The sequence below is a fragment of the Mercenaria mercenaria genome, chromosome 6 (genome assembly GCF_021730395.1).
Source record: "Mercenaria mercenaria strain notata chromosome 6, MADL_Memer_1, whole genome shotgun sequence".
NCBI lineage: Eukaryota > Metazoa > Mollusca > Bivalvia > Venerida > Veneridae > Mercenaria > Mercenaria mercenaria.
This window is the reverse complement of record NC_069366.1, coordinates 42,795,117-42,815,158: the sequence shown is the minus strand read 5'-3', so window position 1 is coordinate 42,815,158 and position 20,042 is coordinate 42,795,117. Positions and strand designations below refer to the sequence as shown.

The following is a 20,042-nucleotide window of genomic DNA, read 5'->3' as shown; positions in this document are numbered from 1 at the left end:
ACATGGCACTTAAACACTACTGCTGTGATAGTCAAGAAGATCCCCTAAAAATAAGAACTTCCATTTCAGCATACACAAGTTCTTAACTTAAAACACCAATGTTAAAATATTTTCTTTTCCTATTATATTCATTGCAACAAATAAATATGTAACTTTTTCATTAATTTTGAGGCATTTGTTATCAAATTGTGCAGAAGAGATAATAAACAAATTCCTGAAGTTTAATGTTTTTTATTTTGCTAATATGCCTGATAAGTCAATATGAAATGTGTTATTTAAACATTCAATATGCATTGCACTTTGATTATCAATATCAGCAGTGTATTATATAAGCAGTCCTACAGAAATCTGTTCAATTTTCTTCCATCATAGACCCGGACATTAAAGCTTTTCATCCAAAGTTCCTATCAGTGTAGACCTTATATTGATAACATATCCAGTGGCATTTGGTTGCAAGTATGTATCCATAAATATTCTAATTATGGAGCATGCTCTAATTAATGCTCATCTCCAAATTTTCTAGTGAATAAACAAGCATTTTTCTCACCAATTTAACAACCATATAACCTCTTAAAAGCACACCCTACAATATAATGCAAAATCTATCTAGCTTATAATATTTCCCTGTAAAGGTGTACGCTAGAATTCCCTGTATATTAGATGGGCAAAATTTTTCCCAATGACAGAATTTCTTCATACTTTGGATACTGATGGCCGACAATCATCTAAGAAACAAAAATATGCAATAAAAATCATAGGTCACCGGTACTGAAAAAGAGTTATCTGCCCTTGAAGACGTCATTTTTGGGGGAAATGCCATTTGGCGCATCAACGTCATTTCCATATTTCATGTATCATTGTGTGTTATTGTCAACTGAAGAAGCTTATTAAAGCGAAACATGTTTTGACAAAACTGTGTTGGTTTATGCATTTTCAACATCATATCAAAAATATACAAAATACAAGTTCTAAAATGTCTCGAGATAAGTGACGTTTCTCTATCCAAATATCTCTGTTGTACCTTCCATGGAAGTAGTTTATGAAATGGCAACTGGTTGTGGAATGGATAGTGCATCTAGGCTTTGTACAACAAAAAAACCTTAATTTGAGCAAACCCACATACATAAGATGTTCAATTACAGGGGTAGTAGCTCTTTTTCTGACAGTTTTCTAGTAAAGGAATACATACATAATGTATTATACACCAAGAATGAAATCAACAGAGGGAAACATGCACAACTAATAGAGGGAAGTAATTCTGAAAAATCAAAAACAGAGTTATGGTTCTTTTCCTATGTACTCATTTAATAAATATATAAAAGAGGTTATTGGTCTTAAAGGTACAGGCAAAAATATCTAAACCAAGAAACGAAAATGGCTCTAAAAAGTGATGACAATCTCTCATCATTTCAGACAAGCTAATTACTTTAGAAGCAGGTAAATTAAGAGTTGCTTTAATTGATTTTAATAGATACCTTATTAAAAATAGTAACAAACTGTACATGACAGAATCCTGTAATCCGTGCCAATAAATGGAAGTGTGCATAATAACCAGAGGGTATGTCTAGTAATATGATAAACAACTTATTTCATGGCAACAACATAACTTCTGCGGTTACCGCTACTCCTAAACCTATATCTAAGCACAAAAGCTATACCGTTGTGATAATATAAGAAAAGTCATACCAATACCCACTTAAGACATGCAACCGACATTTAATAAGTGTACCGTAGTTACTCGTGTATGATGCACCGTTTTATTACCCCTGGGACCGCCCCCAAAACATGGGTGCGTATTATACGCAGGTGTAGATAATTTCCCAGCATTAAAACAAGTTTGTTTACGTTTTTTCGTCATTCAGATAGAGAGAAACTACTTTCCGTGCTAAATGTCTAAGTAAAAAACTACGACTGCTGTTATGTTCACTAATCGATAAGAGTACTTTATTTTTCCTTAAACAAAATTAATTTTATATAAATCTAGAAGTATTTTGAAGAAAGAAATATCAGAAATCGTAAATGTTATAATACTAATATAAGATCAATTATTATCTTTAACAGAAATCAAACTGTGAACAACAAAACTGACATGAAGTATCACACTAATTGTTGATAATTACTGGTCGCTTGATCTATAAAGTTTAACAGATCGTAACAAAGGGCAATCACACCTTTTGGTATCGGTTTTGAGAATTTCATGTCATTTTGAAAAATGCCACTCCGAGATATTGAAAACAATTGCTTTCTATTTATTCTGAAAAATATCTAAATTAAACAAGAGGGCCAAGATGGCCCTAGGTCGCTCACCTTTGTAACACACCATAACAGTGTAAACATGTTTTACCTAGTGATTTCACAGAGACAAATATTCTGACCAATTTTCAATAAGATTGGACAAAAAAAAGTGGCCTCTTGAGTATAAACAAGCATTTTCTTTGACTTGATCTAGTGACCTAGTTTTTTACCCCACATGACCCAGATTCGAACTTATCCATTTCATGAAAACAAACATTCTGCCAAAGTTTCGGGAAGATTGGAGCAAAAAAGTGGCATCTACTGTATAAAAGCTTTTCCTTTGATCTGAGCTAGTGTACCAGCAGACAAACATTCTGACCAAGTTTCATGCACATCAGTTGAAAAATGCAGCTCCTATTGCTTGCACAAGGTTTTTCTCTGATTTTACCAGGTGACCTAGTTTTTGACCCCAGATGATCCATATTCGAACATGGGTTAAAGATCATCAAGACAACATTCTGACCAGGTTTCATGCAAATAGGGTCATAAACGTGGCCTCTGGAGTGTTATCAAGCTTTTCCTTTGATTTGACCGGGTGACCTAGTTTTGGACCCCACATGACCCAGATTTGAACTTGATCTAGAGATCATCAAGACAAACATTCTGATCAAGTTTCATAAAGATTGGGTCACAAATGTGGCCTCTAGAGTGTTCACAAGGCAAATGTTGACGGACGACGGACAATGACTGGTCACAATACCTCATAAGAAACAACAAATATAACAATATTTTATTGGTTTTATTTTCAAGGAAACAAAAATCGATGTTATAGTGAGTCCGATTCCACTCTCCGCTGCAAAGGTAATTTATTTCCGATGTCAATGTAAACTTTATTTTCGTTTTCAACCGACCTAAAAATTGACAATTTTTTTTTTTCCCAGCGAAAATCAGGCATGCGTATTATACTCAGGTGCGCATTATACACGGGTATCTATCGTTAATATATCAAACATATAAACCATTATATAACAGTTCTCATAGGCATGTTACATGACATCTAAATTAAACAGAAAATTTTCAAAGATAAAAATGCAGTTGCAAAAATTTCACTGTCCTGATTATAAACATGAACATGGAATGTTGTATTTGAGTTAACTTTATAAAATTCAGTAAGTTACAAATAAAATCAAGGGGGCCATCATGGCTAGGTCGCTCCCCTGAGTTTCGCAGACTGCTTGAACAATTTTGGTAGAGCGCCATGTGTGGCAAATAATCAAGCATACTGAAATAGTGCCAGTGTTTTCTGACAAGAAGATTTCCACTAAGTAAATGCATATACCATAAGAAATATTGTTTTTCGACAAGCTGGAATATGAATAAACTTGGTAAGATACAAATATTCTGACCATTTTTATGTAAATCAGGCATATCATTAACCAGGTTTTTTCAAGGATTTGACCAAGTGACATAGTTTTTCACCAAAGTGAACAAGTTACAAATTTTCCTAGATTTTAAAAAGGCACACATTCTGACAAAGTACCATAAAAATCAAGTGGAAAATATGGCTTCTAAAGTGTTAACAAGCTTTTTCTATGATTTAACCTAGTGACCTTGTTTTATACCTCAGTCAACCTGCTTTTCAACTTGACATAAATTTCATAAAGACAAACTTTCTGACAATGATTCATGATGATCAAGTGTGGCCTCTAGAGTGTAGAAAAGATTTTCTTTGATATCACCAACTGAATTACGAGTTTAAGACCACAAATAACCCAGTGTTGAACTTGACCTTAATTTTATAGAGACAAATCTTCTGACAAAGTTTTATGACGAACAAACAGAAAATGTGGCCTCTAGAGTATTAATAAGGTTTTTTCTATGACTTGACCCTGTGACCTAATTTTTGACCTCGGGTAATCCAATTTTTAACTTGTCCTTAATGTTATGGAACCAAACATTTTTACAAATACTGATGATAAACAAGTAGAAATGCGGCCTCTAAGTGTTAACAAGGTTTTTCTATGATTTGACCAAGTGACCTAGTTTACTAGCTGAAGATCTCAAGTAAACAAGTTTCATACTTAATCTGGATTTCATAAAGACAAACATTCTGACAAGCTTTTATGAAGATTAGATAGAAAATGCCGCCACTATACTGTTAGTAATGTTTTCCTATAACTAACCTACTAAGTTAACTTTTGACCCCAGATGACCCAGTAACTAACACATCTGAGATTCTATTGAGGGTAACATTCTGAACCAGTTTCATTAAGACAGGGTCAAAATTGTGACCTCTAGTGTGTTAACAGTCAAATTGTTAAGGATGGATGACAGACATTGGGTGATCTCATAAGCTCACCTTGAGCACTTTGTGCTTAGGTGAGCTAACAACTCTAAAATAACAATATTTTTCTCCTGTCCACAGTGACCACCTGTCTAAAACAGTCACCTACCTTAAGTGACAACATTTCTAAACAGTCACCTGTTTAAAGTGACAACCTGTCTAAACAGTCACCTGTTTAAGTGACAACCTGTCTAAACAGTCACCTGTTTAAAATGACAACCTGCCTTAACAATCACCTGTTTAAAGTGACAACCTGCCTAAACTTTCTCCTGTATAAAGTGGTTATATACCTAAGACAATGACCTTAACTGGGAATTACAATGAAGATACGACTGCCACATGTACTTATTTTCAGAAATATACTGTACCAGAAATATATATACATCAAAATGTAACTGCCTGAAGATATGTTCAACATTAAAAGCGCTTGCAGTGAAAAATTAAAATTACTTCCTGGCAACTGAACTTTTTAATATTCTATTCCTGCAAAAGGACTTTACTGACTTTTATATATATATAGAAATATACAATAGTTTCACCTGTCATGTACTGAACAAAAACTATGATGTACTCTTGACAACATGCTACTGAATCTTGTAAAAGAACTGCATGGCAAAACAAATCATCAGATGTTTTGTTTAATTTCAATGGAAAACATCATTTGACCGAAGCTGTTTCAATCCTTGAATATTCCCCACAAATATCAGCATTCTATACAGAATTAATATGCAATGTCAACAAGATACTTAGCAATTGTTTTCCACTGTATTCAGATGCTTTTTATTTCTATCTCATTATTGGTACATTTTCTGTGGGAGTTAATATTGAAATATGGCAATAGTGTATAAATGTTAAAAGTTAATAGTTTAAGCTGACATTTTGCTAAGCAGCACAAAACAAGCATTTTCAATTAGTGAAATACTATTAACAGACTTTCTGGATATTTCAAAATATTTATGTATCAACTGGTTTCTCAGATAAAATTTTATCTAACTCTTTAAATTGTTGTATATCTATAAATGTATATAAAAAGAACCATTAAATTAACTGTACTTTGCAGTGTCTGTCAAATATTTGATTTCTTGCATTGATGTTATATGAAATGAATTTTCATTAGGTATTTTGCTCTTTATCAAAGTTGCTCACCTTTTTGCCATATCTCCATTTTACATTTTCTCAAATACAATAATTCTCCTTAAAGAATTACATCTTGTTTTATCTGCCGTAGTTCACAAAATGCAAGAGTTATTGCCTATGATGTGAAAAATACATCACTATTTCCATACAAGTTATTTCAACCTTAACTCACATCTGATCTTTGTATTATAAACAGCAAAGTTTTTTAGAAGTACAAGGTATTTCATGAGTATTATATTAGTACAGTGTTTCTATTTCATATCACATAACCAGTGCAGGACTAATGCTTTCAAGCCCTCATTTAATCTATTTAACAGACTACACAGGAGTTTGTTATAAATAAATACATATACATTACCACACTGAATTGTTTGAAGTTAACTTTTTTATTTACCTCAACTGATTTGTTAACAAGTGGACTTACACTAGAGTTATACTGGACATAAATCTTGAGTAATGCCTCTGTTATAACAAGTGGACTTACACTAGAGTTATACTGGACATAAATCTTGAGTAATGCCTCTGTTATAACAGCACACATCATATAAATACTACTTTTTATACTTTTTAAGCTGATCAAAAGCAAGTACACTTTTTCCAAAAAAGCAGTTTCAATCTAAAGTGCTAAAACTCTGCAATGGCAAACATTCTGATTATACTGTTACAGCATAATGATTATATCTTTTTTCCTACAAATAAGCTTTTCTCTCAAAACATCTTCCACCTACTATGAATATCAAAACTACAACTGAAGTTGGAAATAAAGGTTTCAACATTGGTTTAACATACTACCAATTTCAAAGGTACGGTATGCCACTGTGAGTCAACCACATTAAACATACGAATGTCTTAAGACCTGTTACCATAATCTATATAACTAAATAAGCAGCTTGTCTTGAATATATCAACTCAAGCAATAGATCATGTTTAAAATACAAAAAATACAGTGTCAACTATGTTCCTATATTCTATATTAATCTACACAAAACACAGTTAAATGTATTAAATATACATTCTAAAATTTGTAAAAGGCCTGCCTATCGCTATATACATATATTTTAAACAAGTATAATATTCTCTTCTATACAATTTTGTGCACTATATACACAAGATATGTCAATATTTATATCACACAAGTATAAAGATCCTCTTCCATTTCACATACCAAACTTTATCATACAAAAATTACTTTGGCGGGTAAAAAATATAAGTAACAATATCAAAAAAAAATTAAAAAATTAACAATTAATTCTGGAATTTCTGCTACTGGCTAAACAGATCACAAAATCACACAACAATCATTTTTAAACTTATCATCCTCGCCTATAACTGGTGCTGAACTTGGCGCTGAAAAACGCCGTAAAGGTCCATTATCTGAAATAAAAGTTGGCGGCCGTGACTGACCTGTTGTGTTGTTATTATTGTTCTTCACATTTTTACCATTTTGTGTGCTCTCTTTGTTTGTTTGCGGAGGACTTTGTGCACTGCTACTGCTGTATTTCTTACCATCACCTGATAAACTGTGTAAAAATAGGCTCTGCACCTGGGCATCCAAACCATTGCCAAATTTATGCTGTTCTGATCTCTGTTTTTTCAGATCAGCTAGAGTTCCTGTTCCTGTTCCAGTAGGATGCCGTGCCTGTTCTGATTCTTCAGTTTGTTCAGATGCATTTAATAAATGTTCCAGACTTCTCCTCCTTTGTGATTCTCGCTTTTTCTGGAATGATGGAGTTCTAGATATTCCAGAACTACCTTGAATGTGTTTAACTTGTGGATTTGGTGCCACTGGCTGGTTACTGGTCACCTGTGGTTTATTTTCAGCATTACCACTCTGTGGTCGAGATTCCCGTGACCTGTTTGTGTCTTGTTGGGAATGTGACCCTGCTTGAGAATCTGACTCAGCCCTGCCCATGTGAACATGTATAGGCTCAGGCGCATGAATGTTCCTCTGTAAATCAGATTTCCGTGATTCATTTTCAGCACTTTTGTTCCGGTGGGATTCACCTCTTGAAGTGACCTGAGCAACTTGTTCATTTGGAACGCTCTCTTTTGCTTTTTGAGAGTTTCTAACTTGTTCTCTTGAATTAGGAGACACACCTTTTGATACTTTTACTGAGTCAGGTTTTTCTGTTTTGTGCCTCTCTGTCTGTTCATGTCGATCCTTGTGTTCATGTCGATCCTTGTGGTCATGTCGTTCCTTGTGGTCATGTCGATGTCGATGTTTGTCAGGTTCATCCTCAATTATGCTGATTTTTACATCATCAATATTTGTAGCTGGTACTTTCTCCTTGTCATCATCCTGCAAGACACAAATATATATATTTATGTATTTATCTCATTAATAACCTCAAACTGTTCTGTATGTTACCTTATGTTGTACCATACATCAGAATGATGTATTACCTCAACTGTTCAAAAGACATGTATGTATAAACAAGCAAATTCAGTAAACTGGTATCCCCAGCCCAACAGATTACCCACGAAAAACATTCCCTGCTTACAAAAAGAGCTTTGTATTTTCAAAATTGATGTCAGTCTGGTCCCACTGTCTCATTCCTTATTCAAGTTATCAAGCTGAAACAGCCTACATATTTTTGAAAAAGTACATTTCTAGCAGAAGTTACACAGTAAAACACATTTTATATTTTTTAGTACTTGTGCAACAATGACCTAAATGGAGTTACTAACCAAAAACATTTTGCTCTATTTTTAGAACATTATCCTAGACATTGACCAAAGCAACCCCAACTGCAACTTAACTTTAAACTCAATGAAAGCTACCTATATTACAACGTTTGGTTGCAATTTCTCATTCGTAACTAAATTACTCATCACAAACTATTTTTCCATATTAAGTAACAATGACCTTGACCCAAGCTAACAACAACAGACTACTTTTGAAAAAGTGCATGCCTCCCATACTGTTCCATTTGAATGGCAGTGGTAACTGTTATGTGATATTTAGGAAAATGCAACCAAAAACACTGGTGTCTGAAAGCTTAGTAATAATCTATTTACAAGGTTTGGTCTACTTACCTCATTTCTTAATGATTTTATTGTGAGAAAACCATATTTCTATTTTAAGTAACAATGATCTTGACCTTGACCCAAGCAAACCCAAATACAACTCAAACCATGGCCTCCATTGAAACTTCCTAAATCCCAAGTTCGGTTGTAATACCTTATTCCTTACTAAGGTTATTGAGCAGACACAATTTTCTGTTTTTAGGTACTCAGTTTGGTCACAGTATCCCATAGCAAAAAAATATGCTACATAGTATACACTTATAACGGGAAACCATCCAATATGTGTTTTATAATATGACATCAGAAATTAATTTTCATAGTTGTTTTTATATTTTTGACATTAAAGTCAAAAAACATGTTGAATATAGACCAGTCATATAGCACAGACTATTGACTGGCAATTTATATAAGGAGTCATGTAAATACTAAGGGCCATGAATCTTTGTATTCCTCAAGCAATCCATGGGAACTTGCATGGCCACATTTCCCAATAACTGTTAGCATTACTATAATGTTCCACTGAAATCCTCCAAACCATGTTTGAGATACGACTCTCAACAGACAGACAAGGCAGTCTGAAAGACAGCTAAATCCCCCGCCACTGGTATGGATAGTCAAAGGGTAAACCTTTGACTTTCAGCTGTGACCCTGAACTGACAGGGCTGACCCATGAATTCTGCACATCGTCTAGATACGGCGACCATTTGACCCAAGTTTCATGAAAATCCTAAAAGATGTTTAGGAGATACAGAGCCCAAACCTTTGACCTTGAGTTGTGACCTTGACCTTGAGTTGACATGGCTGACTCATGAGTTCTTGATGAGGTAATCATTTGACCCAAGTTTAATGTAAATCCTTCAAGGGGTTTAGGAGATACAGAATGGACATAAAATGGTAGGCTTAAACCTTTGACTCTAAGTTGTGACCTTGACCTTGAGCCAGCATGGCTGACTCATCAATTCTGCACATCATTTTGATGAGGTGATCATATGACCCAAGTTTGATGAAAATCCTTCAAGGGGTTTAGGAGATACAGAGCGGACACAAAATAGAAGGCTTGAGTTGTGACCTTGACCTTGAGCCGACATAGCTGACTCATGGGTTCTGCACATTGTTTTGATGAGGTGATCATTTAATCCAAGTTTCATAATTATCCTTCAAGAGGTTTAAGAGATACAGAGTGGACAAGAAATGGTAGGCTCAAACCTTTGACCTTGAGTTGTGACCTTGACCTTGAGCTGACATGGCTGACTCATGGGTTCTGCACATCGTCTTGATGAGGTGATCATTTAATCCAAGTTTCATAATTATCCTTCAAGAGGTTTAAGAGATACAGAGCGGACAAGAAATGGTAGGCTCAAACCTTTGACCTTAAGTTGTGACCTTGACCTTGAGCCGACATGGCTGACTCATGGGTTCTGCACATCGTCTTGATGAGGTGATCATTTGACCCAAGTTTGATGAAAATCCTTCAAAAGGTTTAGGAGATACAGAGCAGACAAAAAATGGAAGGCTCAAACCTTTGACCTCGAGTTGTGACCTTGACCTTGAGCCGACATGGCTGACTCATGGGTTCTGCACATCGTCTTGATGAGGTGATCATTTGATTCAAGTTTCATGATTATCCTTCAAGGGATTTAGGAGATACAGAGCGGACACGAAATGGAAGGCTCAAACCTTTGACCTTGAGTTGTGGCCTTGACCTTGAACCGACATGAAAATCCTTCAAGGGGTTTAGGAGATACAGAGCAGACACAAAATGTTACGGAAGGACGGAAAGAAGAAAGGACAGAAGGACGCAAGGACGGACGGAGACCATTCCTATAACCCCCCACCACTAGTGGAGATTAAAAATGGAGTAAAAAGCTATATATGTAACATTTATGTAAGTATAAAGGGTCATAAATCTTGTCTTCTTCAAGCAATCTAAATTAAACTTCAAGGATGACATTTCTATATAGCAGTTAATGCTCCTACCATATTTTATTGAAATCCTTCAAACCTTGTCTGAGATATGCCTCTAGATGGACAGAAAACTGAATATGAACAGTATGTACTATATAATTACAAAGGGTAATAAATCTTGTCTTCCTCAACCTCTCTGAATGAAACTTGCAGGGCTCTCAAAATATTTCTATATTTTATTGAAATCCTTCAACCCATGTTTGAGATATGAAAACACTGGATAGGCAGTAAATATACATGTGCAAAGGGTCATAAATATTGTCATACTCAGGCAATCTGCGTGAAACTAGCAGGGTGGATGCTACTGACCAAGTTTGGTAATGATCCATTAGACAGTTCAAGAGAAGAAGTCATTTAATGTTTTTTTTCTTTTTTTTAACTCTAGCAGCCCCTTAAAGCAAGTGGAACCAACTGAACAGGAGCTTCCATAAGACAGCCAGTGCTCGACTATTCAAACTGTTGTTGCAGAAGCAGGAATATTACCCTAAATGTTGAAATATCTGTAGAGTTTCAATCCAGTATCTGTATTAGTTTTGGAGATAGTAACTTGCATGCAAAACTTAAACCAAACGTTTTTAAGTTCAAAAGGGGACATAATTTTGCAAAATACATGTCAGAGTTATGGGACTTGATGCTATGACCTAGTTTTATAAATCTGAAGAAACGTGTTAAGTTTCAATTCAATATTTGAGGTTTAAGAGATAGTAACTTGCATGCAAAACTTTAACCTGGATTTTCTAAGTCCAAATTAGGGGGCATAATTCGGCTAAAATAAATGTCAGAGTTATCGGACTTGATACTATCACCTAGTCTTATAACCCCAAAACACATGTGAAGTTTCAAATCAATATCTGTTTTGGAGATAGTAACTATCATGCAAAACTTTAACCAGGATTTTCTCAGTCCAAAGAGGGCATAATTTGGCCAAAATCCATGTCAGAGTTATGGGACTTGACCAAGTGGGGTTGGTAATTGACCTAGAAAAAGAAAAGAAAAGTTTCAAAGCTATATGCCTTTAATTGATAGCTATACGTTCTTTAATCTTTCATTCATGTAAGCTAAAAACAAGTTTACCCTTCAAGCTAAAAAAACCTATCAATTTGAGTTAATATATCTGCACCATCTTTTTCAGGAAAAATTAAATATATTGATACTCTAACATATATTCAGCAGTTTAATCAAAATCAGTGCTTTTATTCATCTTTACAAATGTAAGAATTGCTATTTTTCACATGGTGCAAACACAGTCACCATTGAATGTTTTACAGCTTGTAATTTTAAATCCACTTCTATCCCTAAAATATGTTTTATATAAACTGCCTAAATTTTTTTAAACAACAAGACAACTGTATATAATGTGTGTTGATTTGTTTTCTATGAGAAGGTATCAGACATAAGTGGTTAATAAATATGTTAAAGAATGAGTAATTATCCGAATATCACTTTATGTTTACTTCGAAAACAGTCGATAGTTTTCATCTTGACAACCCTCCTTAAAACACTTTTTAATGAACTTTACCCTACCCTTCAAGTATCAAGTACCATATAAGTACCAGTGTTAAAATCTGGAGAAACTCTACCACCAATTTCAGTCTACATTTCTTTTAAAACTGATTACAGAAAACAGTTTTAACCAGAAGCTGGTCAGATTATTTTCTAGACTAAAATCTATTAAACGAACCTTCACAGTAAAACTGCATTAGTCTGCACATGCCTCTATCATTTAGTATTTAATTAAATCTGACTGTAAATCTTCTGATTTGATTTTACCAGGAAGCAGAATCAATTACAACAGCAAATATTTACAGCCAAGATTCAATAAAGCTATGAAATGGTTAACATAAATGGCCCTGCTATCAGACTAAGCCCAGAATTTATCAAGGAACAAGCAAATTTGATGAATTGGTATCCGCCGCCGAAGGGTTTGTGGTGAGGAATGGCAAAAAATATATCCGGCAAAAAGTTAAGGATGTTACTAAGAAGCAAATAATTTCATTAGTCAAAACTAATTTAACAGAAAACCAATGTTTAATTAACGAGTACATAGTAAATGTATGATACTTTGATCCTGACTAAAGAATTTATTTTGAATGAAATATGCTTACTGTAATAAGCTCAGCTTTAAAAATTAAATGCAGTTAATTGAAATGTAAACTTGAAGTTTAACTGGAATGAAATATTGTCTTTGAGTGGTTTGGCACCAAGTGTTGCTGTTTAACATGTACATTTGAACTTAAAAGAACAGATGTCCTTAAGAGAACACAATCAAGTAAGATACCTTAAACATGGCTAGGGGCAAGGTTGGTGCAGTTACAACTAAACATGTTGAAGGTTTGAACATTTTTTCAAAAAAAAAAGGAATGGAAATATATATATGTATATATATAAATATATGTTTATATATTATTTTTTGAGGGGGTGGGGTGGGGGGTGGGGGAACTGGTGAGGAAACAAAACTTCACGTGTTGATTATAAATACTGATGGCCCTGTATCGCTCACCTGACCTATTGACCTAAAGATCATCAAGAATAACATTCTGACCAAGTTTCATTAAGATATGGTCATAAATGTGGTCTCTAAAGTGTAAACTAGCTTTTCCTTTGATTTGACCTGGTGACCTAGTTTTTGACCCCACATGACCCAGATACAAACTTGACCTAAAGATCATCAAGATTAACATTCTAAGTTTCATGAAGATACAGTCATAAATGTGACCTCTAGAGTGTTAACAAGCTTTTCCTTTGAACTGACCTAGTGACCTAGTTTTTGACCCCACCTGACCCAGATTTTAACTTTACCTATAGATCATCAAGATCAACATTCTGACCAAGTTTCATTAAGATATGTTCATAAATGTGGCCTCTACAGTGTTAACTAGCTTTTCCTTTGATTTGACCTGGTGACCTAGTTTTAAACCCCAGATGACCCAGTATCGAACTCGTCCATGACTTTATTGTGGGTAACATTCTGACAAAGTTTCATTAAGATTGGGCAAAAATTGTGACTTTAGAGTGTTAACAAGCTTTTCCTTTGATTTGAACTGGTGACATAGTTTTTGACTCTAGATGACCCAATATCGAACTCGTCCAAGATTTTATTGAGGGTAACATTCTGACCAAGTTTCATTAAGATTTGGTCACAAATGACCAGTCACAATAGCTCACCTTGAGCACTTCGTGCTCTGGTGAGCTAAAAATGGGTGAGGTGGGGGTGGGGGAGGGGGGCAGAGGGTGCATAATTGGTGGCGGGCATGACTGGGTGGTGGAGCATGGTGGGGGAATGGTACAACTTGCATCTTGATAAATATTTATGGAAGGTTTGAAAAAAATCTAAAATAAGGAATGAAGGAAGGGGGTTGGGAGGGGAAGGGGGTGTGACCAAGGCAAGTGGGTAACCAGGTGTGGGTGCAAAACTTCACATGTTTATAATAAATGTTCATGGAAAAGATTGAAAGAAATTTAATGAATTCTACCAAATGGTAAGTCTGTTATGTACAAATATGTGGATTTTTATACAATTAAAGGGCAATAACTCTAAAAGTTGCAAAATAAATCCAAACGAAATTGTGTGTGCACAACCACATTATGGTGCTCTAAATTCTGTTTAAGTTTCATAGTTCAAGGTCAAATATATCAAAAGTTATGATGCAGAAATTGCATTTTATTTTTTTTATTTTTATAGTACCCTATATAGTTAACACTAGAAACTTCTAAGGGCCATAACCCTGGTGTTACTTGGGCAATCTGACTGAAACTTGTTAGCTCCATAGCCTCATAGTGTTGGACATGCATATGAAGCTTGTTTGAAAAAAAAATCAAAAATAAGGCTTTTTTTTGTGGGGGGTGGTGTGTGTGTGTGTGTGTGTGGGGGGGGGGGGGTGGGGGGGGGGAGGGGGTGTGACCAAAGTAAGGGGATGACCAGGTGTTGGTACACAACTTCACATGTTTACAATAAATGTTCATGGGTTCATGGAAAAGAATGAAAGAAATTTAATGAAATTCTACCAAATGGTAAGTTTGTTATGTACAAATATGTGGATTTTTATACAATTAAAAGGCAATAACTCTGATGTTACAAAATAAATTCAATTGAAATTGTGTGTACACAACCACATTATGGTGATCTAAATTCTTTTTTAAGTTTCATAGTTCTAGGTCAAATATATCAAAAGTTACGATGTAGAAGTACCCCTTTATAGTTAACACTAGAAACTTTTAAGGGCCATAACTCTGGTGTTACTAGGGCAATCTGAATGAAACTTGAAGGGCTGCATAAACTCACACTGGTGAACATTTATATCAAGTTTTATATAAATACTCCCAACCATTTCTTAGATATGGCTCCGGACGGACAGACGGAAGGATGGACGGAAAGACGGACGGACGGACAACGCCAAAACTATATCCCTCTGACTTTCGTCGGGGGATAACAAATAGAACAAACACTTTTTTCTAGGATAAAACTCTTGTACCTTCTGTCTCACTCCATTCACTCTAAAAGGATGCAAACTTGAGAGCAGCATCAACGCTGACCCTTAAAGGAGGTAAAATAGCATTCTCAAATGATTTTCTATTGCTTTTTCGTCATTGCTGTTACCCTTATGCACTAACAGCGTTGGTCACATCTCTTCAGAAAAGAATTGGTCAAACTCAACATCACAAGTAGCACCAAAACCACCTAACTGGTTTATGGGTAGTCTGTATTCAGGTGTCTGACTACGGGCTCATCCTCCATCATTATCAATCTACCCAGTGTTCATGACCTTGACAATAACAGTGATGTTAAACGTGACAAAGCTGTTTTTACTCACCATAAATTCTCCCATGATGTCATCATCATCATTACCAATACTCTGACCAAATGGATGAAGGGCCTCTTCCTTTGCCTCCTTTTTAAACAATGGCCGTTTTTCTCCTCGCATGCTCGTACGTCGTATTGAAGCACTGAAAATATTAACAATTAACTTATTTATACTCTTACCCTCTTCTTTATAACAAGAAATGATTCTCTACAAAACTATTACTTACACAAAAAGAAGTATGTAAATGAGTGAATTTCGCTCAAGAATTAAACAATGCAGCATGCTAACCAATCAAATAATCAAAAACAATCTACTACATTTAGTTGTTAAAAGAAAAAATGAACCATTAATACTGACGTGCTTCGGTACAATCTAACAAATTTATCTAGCAATTATACTTTAAATTTTCAACAAAGAAAAATAAACAACAGTTTTATGATGCCATGCCACTAGTCTAACAAAACACAAAGTCATGCAATGTCATTGAAGAAATCGATGTCCTACTGTAGTACTAAGAATAATGTCAGAAACAAACCGTTTCCAAATAGTATTACTTTTTATACCGATACACTCAAAATACTTGGCAAAGAATTTCTAAAACCATCTGTGATCAAAATTAGCATTCCTAATTTATCTAAAAATGTAAAACTACAAATTTTAAAATGATTCTGGATACTTCAACATGTTTCATACAATAACACCCCTGAACACATCCAGACACCTGTAAATTACACACCAAATGCTAGATATTACACCAGTATTATATATATTAAATAAACATATGAGCCGTGCCATGGGAAAACCAACATAGTGGCTTTGCGACCAGCATGGATCCAGACCAGCCTGCGCATCCGCGCAGTCTGGTCAGGATCCATGCTGTTCACTTTCAAAGCCTATTGCAATTAAAGAAACCGCAAATGCGCAGGCTGGTCTGGATCCATGCTGGTTGCAAAGCCACTATGTTGGTTTTCCCATGGCACGGCTCAAATATAAACTGTAAGTTATCTCTTCAACCAAATAATTACAACAGACAGTTAAGACAATTTCACCAAAAATCAGTCAAACAATGAACACAAAATTAACAATAAACTGAAACTGTACTAAAACTTATTAACGAAAAATGTTAAATGTAAAACACATCAATATTGTTTTTTCTTGTAAATTTAGCTTTACATTGGCTTCAAAAGAAAATAGTAAGTATTTTACATGCAAAATACTGCATGCATTTTTCAGGAAAAGGTATATAATTTTACACTGTATTTTGTCAAAACTAAAGTATACAAAACAAACATTCTACAAGTAGGAAGAAGAATGAAAATATGATGACAATTGTAATGGTAGTCTCTAAAACATTCTTAAAGCTTTTATTCATAAGTGACAATGACAGCACACATGCTAAACAATGTCAAATTGATGAACCACAAAGCAACCTTCTCAAAAACTTTACATGTCATGCCATGCACCTTTAGTCATAAAACAATGGCCAAAGTGCTAAAACTGGCCCAAGAAATACTGGGACTGCTTGATTCATTGCACAGAACATGCTGGCCCAGAACAGTTGTCAAACACAATGAAACAGAAACTTAGAAAATGATAAGCAGCAACGTACTGCATAGAGTATATCGGACACACACAATAAAGTAGTTGAAATTACTGGACACTTCATATCTTTTAAAGGTGATTCTTCCTTCATCCTGTGACCAACAAGCTGAGACATCACCAGTTAACTGTTCAGGAGAAAGAATCAGTTCTTAACAAAGTTCCTTTGTGTTTAACTGATGCTGTTCTGCATGTCCTGCAGCAGGAATCAAGCAGGGCCTTGGTAACATTGTGAGGTTAGACGATACAACACAGAAAGCATGTAAATGGAAGTTCATACAGATCATGTATACCTTGGTGTATTTAATGACTGTTTCAATGAAGAACTAGATGACCTGCAAATGATCACATAATGTTAAATCAACTTAAACAAATATGTTTGCTATAATAAAAACAACAACTGATGCACGGTGACAACTGTAACCAAATGGACATGTTGTATTAGTGTTGCAAGAATCTGAAACTCAAACAACACAAATCACCATCTAATTAAAAGTGTTACCAACCACAACAAATACAACTGGCAATAGATACTGCCAATAGTAAAGGGGGAAGACATGCTGGGGCATATAAACAACAGCTATCAGAGACGACAGCTTCACTACTCAAGTAGGGCATATCAGAGGAAACTAGAGCTATCACTGGAGTGGTTAACACCCTTGTGATACCAATTGTCAAAGAAAACAAAACATTTCATGTACAAAGTTTCTGAATTGCCAGCAGACTGGAGAGTGTTTTAGAAGGTCTCTTTATTCTGTGGTTCATGAGAAAAAGTTTTCTTACAGGTACTTCTCTATATTCAAATCAAGTGGCCCCTAAAAGGGTGCTGGGTGTCCCCCATTTGAACAAGTTTGGAAGAGGAACTTAGAATGATGCTATAGACCAAGTTCAGTGATGAAAAAGACTTGTTTACAGGTATTTCTATTTCTAGCTCTAGTGGCCAGGTGCCCCCATTTACACAAGTTTGGGTGCAGATCTTATAATGATTTTACAGGCCAAGTTTGATAAAGCAGTTCATGAGAAAAGGTTGTTTCTATTTTCAGCTCTAGCAGCCTGTACAAGAGGCCGGGTTTCCTTACTTGAACAAACTGGGACAGAACCTTACAATGATGCTACAGACCAAGTGTGATGAAGATCTATTAAGTGGTCCATGAGAAGTCATATAAAACATATTTCTACTTTCAGGTCCAATAGCCGCCATATAGCAGTTCATGGTAAGGAGTTGCTAATTTTGTGTTAATCGTTTTTCTATTTTTTAGCTCTGGTGACCCCTTTAACAAAGGCAAAGCAAGCTGAAACAATATTGTACAATATTGATAGAGGACCATGCCAGAATGCTCCTGATTAAGTTTGGTGTAATTCTGATCAGTAGTTTTGGAGATGTCATCTGAAGGAAAATGTCGGACAGTGTGTGATCATTATAGTTCATCCCCTGACTTTTGTGCTCAGGTGAGCTAAAAACTTTTGTTCTTGCTTAATAAGACTATTTAAACTTGGACATTAATTGACTTAAAGTTCACAGTTGCAAATAATTATTATTCTAGGAAAGTAACTTTGTATGTTAAACTGTGAACTGACAAGAACTGTGCTATTCAAAATGCAAACAAAACAATAAAATCAGATCAAGCAGACACTGTACAAAACATGATTGTTACATATAAATTTATTAAAGCCGTGTGAGTGAGAAACAGAATAACAGACTGTACCAAATACATTTAAAACGCATTGTCAGCTGACTTCAAACCTGTCTGAAACATCATGTTCGATATACTAGAAATGTGTCAGTAAAACACAGATGCCCCTGCTTTGTGATTTTAGGACACAAAATGTAAGTCCTGTAATTGCACTCTGACAACAGCACACATATATTAAACTTACCAAATGAAAAAGAAAGAATATTGTAACTATTTATTTAGTCTGTAAATGATTACATGTTGCAACCTCTTGGTATGGAGAAACTTATTTGAATACCCTTGCTAACTGAGCTCTTTAACCTCCAAGTGTGATATTCGCCATCAGTGTTAAGACTTGACAAATCCTCTTATTATGGATATTATACAAATGTATATGAATATTTGTGTTATTTGAATATCCATCTATGCATTCAAAAATACAAAAGTTATAGAGGAATAATGACTTCTAAGGGTGACCTTGACCATCAGCTAGGTATGTAGGTCTTACATGCAACACACTGTCTAGTTATGGTAAATGTTTGTGCAGTACCTATGCATACATAAAACAAAAGGGTCATAATGGCCGTAGATCACTCACATGACACTCACTATAGGATTGAATCATTTTGGAACAAGGAACAATGCCGGGAACAGTGGGCCAGCAGTTTCAAAGGGGAAGACTTCCAAAATTTTCAAACAATCATATAGGGAAAACTAGCCCTGCCCACTGAGAATGATCTGAAGAAATTTCATAGAGGATCACCCAAGGAACATTACTGTCAAACTATTTTCAAATCAAGCCTGCAGTTTCGGGATACTTTCAAAGATTTTCATACAGTCATATAGAGAAAACTAACCCTACCTCCAGGCAGCCAAGTTTTTTAACAGATCAACATGACTTGAAGGAATTTGGTAGAGGGTCACCAAAGGAACATTGCTGTAAAACAATTTTGCAATCGAGCTAACAGTTTGAGAAAAGCTCTTCAGTTTTCCATACAATCATATAGGGAAAACTAGTAGGGTATATGTGCATGTCAAGGAAAATTTTACTTTTTACTGACTTGGCAATATCAAAGTTATTTCTGCCACAACTTCATGTGAAGAAATAAAAAAATACGTGATCTATAGTTTTAAAAATTCAGCCAAGCGATAGGCTGACACCTAATATATCTGATGTATTTTAAACTACTCAAATAAAAACAACAGGAATCACACTCAGAACTAGAACTATCACTAAAGGCAATTAATACCCCCAGATGC

General features: G+C 35.0%; 1 protein-coding gene across 6 annotated transcripts in view; it reads right to left on the bottom strand.

The window, feature by feature from the left end:
- Positions 1 to 215: 215 nt before the first annotated feature.
- LOC123549149 (protein phosphatase 1 regulatory subunit 16A-like) overlaps positions 216 to 20,042 on the bottom strand; it is a 150,872-nt gene continuing 131,045 nt past the window's right edge. For 4 of the 6 annotated variants that reach the window (XM_053546623.1, XM_053546627.1, XM_053546625.1 and 1 more), the window contains 3 exons: positions 17,403 to 17,444; positions 15,520 to 15,652; positions 216 to 8,015 (listed from right to left, as the gene is read on the bottom strand). In XM_053546623.1, the coding sequence (XP_053402598.1) occupies positions 6,996 to 8,015; positions 15,520 to 15,652; positions 17,403 to 17,444 (1,195 nt within the window). In that variant the 3' untranslated portion in view covers positions 216 to 6,995. The remainder of the gene's footprint in view (positions 8,016 to 15,519; positions 15,653 to 17,402; positions 17,445 to 20,042) is intronic. The other 2 variants (XM_053546626.1, XM_053546628.1) reach the window with 1 other exon arrangement.